Here is a 6,144-nt window from a genome sequence, read left to right as displayed (position 1 = left end):
AGAAAAAACAGGGGGAAGGAGAGAAAAAGAAAAAAGCTCACATGTCAGGCATGGGCGCATGCAGTAACAGCAGCGGTAGTAGTAGCAGCAGCAGCAGCAGCAGAGCTAGCTGCTTGCGTATATTTTCCAGGAGAGTACGTAGGTGTTGTGTAGAGAGAATGTGCATGGCCTCGGGCGAGAGTGAGCGTCCTGTCAAAAACAACACATTAAAGTTGAAGGAGAGGCAGTTCCCCAGACAGACTATTCACCGAATACAGCCGTTATCAATTCATCCGTACAGGCCATGTATCATCCTGCGTATCTTCTGCCTCGAGCCGCCCGCGTCCTCGTCGGCAGCAATGCTTGCGAGCGAGGAAGACTCGGGCAAGGATATTGGGGCCAGATGGGACCACCCACGTGCTGCGCATATCGACCAGGCCTTGAGGGAGGGATAGTAGTAGTGCAAGAGCAAGAAAAAAGTGACAGACGAACTGCGTTTTCTTTTTTACTACGGCGAGATTCATTAAAGAAAGAAAGCAAAAGGGTTTACAAAGCCAAAAGTCCAGCCGGGTGTAATTTCCGTTTCTTCTTCCTTTGTTTTTGTGATTGTCCTCCAACAAGTCCCCGGTGCTGTAGTGACGGTGGTGGTGACGGAGGTGTGGTAGCCGAGTGTATGGGGGGTTGGGGTGGAGGGTGGGCGAAGGTGGTGGTTCTGGAGGGTGGTTGGTGGTGGTGACTGTGTGAAGGTGCGTGCTAGTAGAAGCCCCAACACTCCAAGCCTGGGCTGACCAGAGGCGATAGCATTAGCGGTAGCATTAGCGGGAGCGTCAGCGGTAGCATAGGCAGCGCGCGGTTGGCCGTTCCGCGGTGGCTGCCCTTGGCCACCGGCTCCACGCTGTTGTCCTTTTCGGAGTACGGCGGGATGACGTTGAACTCCTGGCTCTCCTCTCCCATCCCGTCCTCATCGTCCTCGTCCTCGCTTTGCTCCATCTGGACAAGAGGAGGGGACACAGGGGGGATAATAATTAAAGTTTGCTCCTCAAAAAGCTTCCAAGTGATATTTTTTAAAGAACATATCAAGTAAAATACGCCAGTGGTTCTCTTTAGCCCCTTTTCCACTGACATGGCCCAATACCACACCACTCCACACCGCCCAATAAGTATCCAATCCAGAGTAGGTCTGAGCTACGCCAAACAGGGGCAAACACTTCATAATCACTCACTGACTCACTGTCTAAGGCAGCATTATTTTGGGGGTCAGGGGCTGAAAAGGTTGAGAACCCATGCTGCAACTGAAATGGTCAAATTCCACCCGTTGATAAAGTAACTTAATATTAACGACCTGATCTCCAACACCTGTCATCCTGCACTATGAGAGCTGTATAGATTCCACAAGAAACTGAGAGTTTATCCTGTTGCTGCAAGCAAGAGATTAACCACTTAAACCCTATTTAACCGGTTGACTGGAGTGCCTCAGGGCGCTATACTAGTGACTTTTCCAGTTTTCTGCTTCCACTCTACATTAAATATATTCGCAGAAAATAGCCAATCTTCCCCTGGAATTCGAGCCTCGCCGAGCCATGAGGCCCATAGGGCAGGAGCCTATCTCCTGTTACTGTAGCGTGAGGCAGCTTTATACTGTATACCAGGGGTCTTCAACAGGGGGTCCGGGACCCCTAGGGGGTCCTCAGAGTTACTACAGGGGGTCCTCCAAATCTTTGTGCGATAAAATCTTTTTTCTCCTTTTTTATATGCATGCACTTGAACCCTAGTGTCCATATTCAAAAATAGCAGATCTACAAGCTCACAACGCCTCGCGCTGCGGGGACTTTTTTGGGGTTGGGACTTTCACTCACTTTCCGCTGTTTAACTGCTGACATTAGAATGTGTAATCACAGCTAATTTCACAGTCATGTATTTTAATGAGACGATTCTAGCATTTTAAAAAGGAAGGAGAGGGGAAAAAAAGAAACTATTAAAGTGATATCTGGAATTGAAATATAGGATGCACTGTACAGCGGCTTACCAGAGGGAGAGGTGTGGGTAAACTGTGTGTGAGGGTTGTGGGATTGGATTGGATTGGATAGGAGAGGAGAGGCGATAGGGGGAATGAGGGGGGGATTAGGAAGACAGCCGAGGAAATACGAATGGGGGGAGAGTAGGGAGCCAGCTATGAGTGTGAATAAATGAATATTAACCCGAAACGGCTGATTCTAATTCTGGCCGATACCTTACGGTTAATCCTGCACCCGTATTGAGAGATAGGGGGAGAGAGAGAGTGAGAGAAAGAGAGAGGGAGGGGTGAGAGAGAGAGAGAGAGAGAGAGAGAGAGAGAGAGAGAGAGAGAGAGAGAGAATCTTATTTGGTGTCATAGTAATGATGTTAACCACGTATTGACTCAGATCTAAAGCCTAAGGCGCTACTTTTTTGTTTTATTTTTATGAGATTTGCCGATAGGGCCGAAAATAGCAGATCTGCCAGCTCACAATGTGGTGAGCTGGTAGATCTGCTATTTAAAACTCAAAACTGACATTGACACAATTCAATTCAATTCAATTCAATTCAATTCAATTCAATTCAATTCAATTCAATTCAATAGTAGTGCATCACAATCATAAGCTTCAAACTGCATACTAGTGAATACTACTGTATATACCTAATAGAATATTAACTTCTGTGTGCAAACAAAAAAAGAAACATGCAATAATTCCTCCTTAATGTCCTCTGCATTGGACATAGTTTGCTATGTTTGCTGTAAATATCTTTTTCATTCATGTTGACAAATCCTTCATAACTGCAAACATACCCGGAAAAAAAAAGAGGAATTAATTTAGCTGCAACACGACTGACAAATCACAGCCAGCTCTCCTTTCGAGAGAGAGAGAGAGAGAGAGAGAGAGAGAGAGAGAGAGAGAGAGAGAGAGAGAGAGAATGCTTACATAAGTGCTTCTCAAAGTGGGGTCCGGGGACCCCCAGGGGTCCTTGAAGGAACTCCAGGGGGTCCTCAGCTAAATGAAAGTTAGGATCCAAATGGACCCTTATGGATATGTAACTCAGAGAGTGTACGAATGGAAGCAAATGGACCCCTAACGGGTCTATTTGGTTACATTTGTACACTCTCAAGAGTTAAATTAACATTGATTTTTACAATATAAATTGGGGTCTCAGAGATAGAAATGCCATTAAATGGGGGTCCGTAGCCTAAAATGCATGTCAAACTGGGGGTCCTTGAAATGAAAATGGTTGGGAATCACTGCTATAGCCGTAAAAATCTTCTCTTCTTGGGGGGTCCCTGGCATGTCTTTTCAAATGGGGGGTCCGCGGGCTAATAATAAGCGTCAATTTGGGGGTCCTTGAAACATGAAAAAGTTTGAGAATAACTAGCTTACACTGTTCAGGCGTGTCAGGGTGGGGTCTCTGTCCTGGTACACCTGAGGCGAGGGTCTGGAGGCGGGGGGCACGGCGGACGTGCTGCCCACGGGATGGGGCGGCGACGCAGACACACCGCCGCTGCTGCTGCTGCTGCTGCTGCCCATGGAACTGATGGCGTTGCCTGGTAGAGAGAAACAGCAGAGAAACAGAAGCCCGGGCGTCACAAGGGGTGGAAAAGTGGGACTGAGTTACCAGGGCCCAAAGTGGAGGTGCCTTAATTATTTTATACTTTAGATATTGAAAAAATAGCAGATATACAAGCTCACAGCGTGGCACTGCGCTGTGTTGTAGATCTGCTATTTTTGAAAAGTCGTGAAAATGTGTGCAAATCTTTGAATATATGTATTTTTTAAGCGAACATTTGTAACTCATATTTTGCTTCTGGGTGGTCCCTGGAACTAAATATTTTGAGATGGGGGTCCGTGGGCAAATATATATAATTTTGGGGGTTCCTCACATGAAAAGGTTTGAGCACCGCTGACATAGAAACGTAGGTTTCTCAAACCTTAGAAGGATTGAACATTTTCTAAAAACCTTAGAAGGACTTGAAAATATTCAAAGACTTGCACAAATGTTCACAATTTTTCAAAAATAGCAGATCTACAAGCTCACAGCGCGGCACCCAATAGTTAAAGCACAAAATAGTGAAGCAGTGAATCCAGAAGCATTGAATCCAGAATTTGGCGCAACACCCCTGGTCGCCTGGTAAAAAAGAAACAGCAGAAAAACAGAAGCCCAACACATCATGGTCATCCCTAGTAAATTGATATCATTATTCATCCCTGATGCGGCAACATCAAACATCATCAATCACGTATATGGCCATAATTAGAGTCGCCAGCACAGTATAAGCTGCTGCCAATTATGTTAATAAATTGCCTGACTGACAGGGGAGGGGGGTGTTGTCAAGGAGAATGCCACTTTAACTAATTTAGACTCGAAACAGATTCTACAAAAATGTCTTCAAAATCCTAACAGTTTCTGGAGAAATAATAATAATAATAATAAAAGAATATATATATTTAACTAAAATATTTGCTTCTGGGGGGGTCCCTGATACATAATATTTTGAGACATGGGTCGGCGGCCAAATCCATATAATTCTAGGGGGTCCTTGACATGAAAAAGTTTGAGAACCACCGACGTAGAAACATGCGTTTTTCTTTTTTCAAAAACCTTAGAATGATTTAGAAGACATTTACAAGAATACAACTTGCGCAAATGTTCACGGTTTTTAAAAAATAGCAGATCTACAAGCTCGCAGCGCGGCACTCGGTGCCGCGCTGTGAGCTTGTATATCTGCTATTTTTCAATAGTTAAAGCATAAAATAATGGTTGAAGTATTAATGCGTTCCCGGTCTTGACGTATTAAGTGTGGAGAGAGGCTGAAGTGTGACAGCCAGCTACCTGGTGGTGACACGCTGAATAGCTGCGCTGCTGCTGTTGCCAGGGCTGATTGTGGCTCCCGTGATTACAAGTTCACTGACTGGGTAAAAGTGTTTGGCGTGAAATTACCTAAGGCGAGTCAGATTTAATTTAACAAGCACTGCGAGAATGATCTTTATCACAAGGCGTTGCACAGCGTTTTGTGTTTGACTGACATGGTCGTCTTGAGACGTACAACAAGTGCACAGTCAGAGAATGAGACTTTAATTTATGAATCCTAAGAACGCAGTGATCCTAAGAACGAGTTCAAGGCAGAGACAGGGGCCAGCAATATGTCCGTACACGGACAAATGTGTCCGTGGCAAACTTGTCCTTGTCCGTTTGATGTTGATCATGAGACCCAATTATTGAATGTCAGTCTCCATATTTTTTTCAGAATATGTACAGTATGACACTGACTGAAAACAACAACCAAACTAAATAACAACCGAACCAAACTGTTCGGCATGTATCTGTTGAGATGGAATATATAGGGTGATATAACTGGTTATACACTGAGGAACAGGATGCTATTATCGAATCGCGATCGAGCGATCGAGCGATCGAGCGCCTTTTTTCGGTGATGACAATGGAGGCGCAGCGTCTCAGGCGACCTTGAGCCATGTGAGACACCGGCGAGCGAGCGTTAGCGAGCGAGTCGCCGTGTCGAGCGAGTCGCCGTGTCGAGCGCTGCGAAGGTCGCATGAGCCGACTCAGCGCCGTCTGAGTTACATACACTGAGGTACAGAATAATCTTCAACCCCCCGACTTTCGGCACCTCCGCACGGTCCAAGTGAACACAGCGGAGCGCTCCCGAACCTCCGGTTCAGCCAATCACAAGCCTCGGCTTCTAATTTATTCACCCCCATATCCTACGGATTCCATTATCGCGAACAGGATGCCTGGAAAGTCACCCTGACCTAATAAATAATCCCTTGTGTCACTATGTGTCAAAAACAAGGTGATTGATTAAATTAAACATGCCTGGGGACGTGTGTGTGTGTGTGTGTGTGTGTGTGTGTGTGTGTGTGTGTGTGTGTGTGTGTGTGTGTGTGTGTGTGTGTGTGTGTGTGTGTGTGTGTTATTACGGCAGGGTGTAAAAGCACAGCTACTCAGAAAGTTCTGGAAGACCAGGAGGAGACTCCAGAAGCAGGTAAGGCAGTGGTATTTTTTGTATGACTTGTAGACCTTTATTACTTGTGCCAGCAGAGTGAGCAAGTACGGTGATTGGTGCTGTACTGTATATTACAAAGGCAGGGACAATCTATGTAAAGTGCCTTGGATAAAGGCGCCATATCAATGCACCAT

The 6,144-nt window shown here is 45.6% G+C and overlaps 1 protein-coding gene across 1 annotated transcript in view; it reads right to left on the bottom strand.

The window, feature by feature from the left end:
* Nucleotides 1-732: 732 nt before the first annotated feature.
* LOC308304867 (GDNF family receptor alpha-4-like) overlaps nucleotides 733-6,144 on the bottom strand; it is a gene marked incomplete at both ends in the record, with an annotated part of 50,520 nt that continues 45,108 nt past the window's right edge. Inside the window, 2 exons of the mRNA XM_080749495.1 lie at nucleotides 733-969; nucleotides 3,369-3,532. Of these exons, the coding sequence (XP_080605621.1) occupies nucleotides 733-969; nucleotides 3,369-3,532 (401 nt within the window). The remainder of the gene's footprint in view (nucleotides 970-3,368; nucleotides 3,533-6,144) is intronic.

This window comes from Nannobrachium achirus, assembly GCF_963921795.1.
Source record: "Nannobrachium achirus genome assembly, chromosome: 19".
NCBI lineage: Eukaryota > Metazoa > Chordata > Actinopteri > Myctophiformes > Myctophidae > Nannobrachium > Nannobrachium achirus.
The sequence above is the reverse complement of the archived record's forward strand: the minus strand, read 5'-3'. Positions and strand labels throughout refer to the sequence as shown.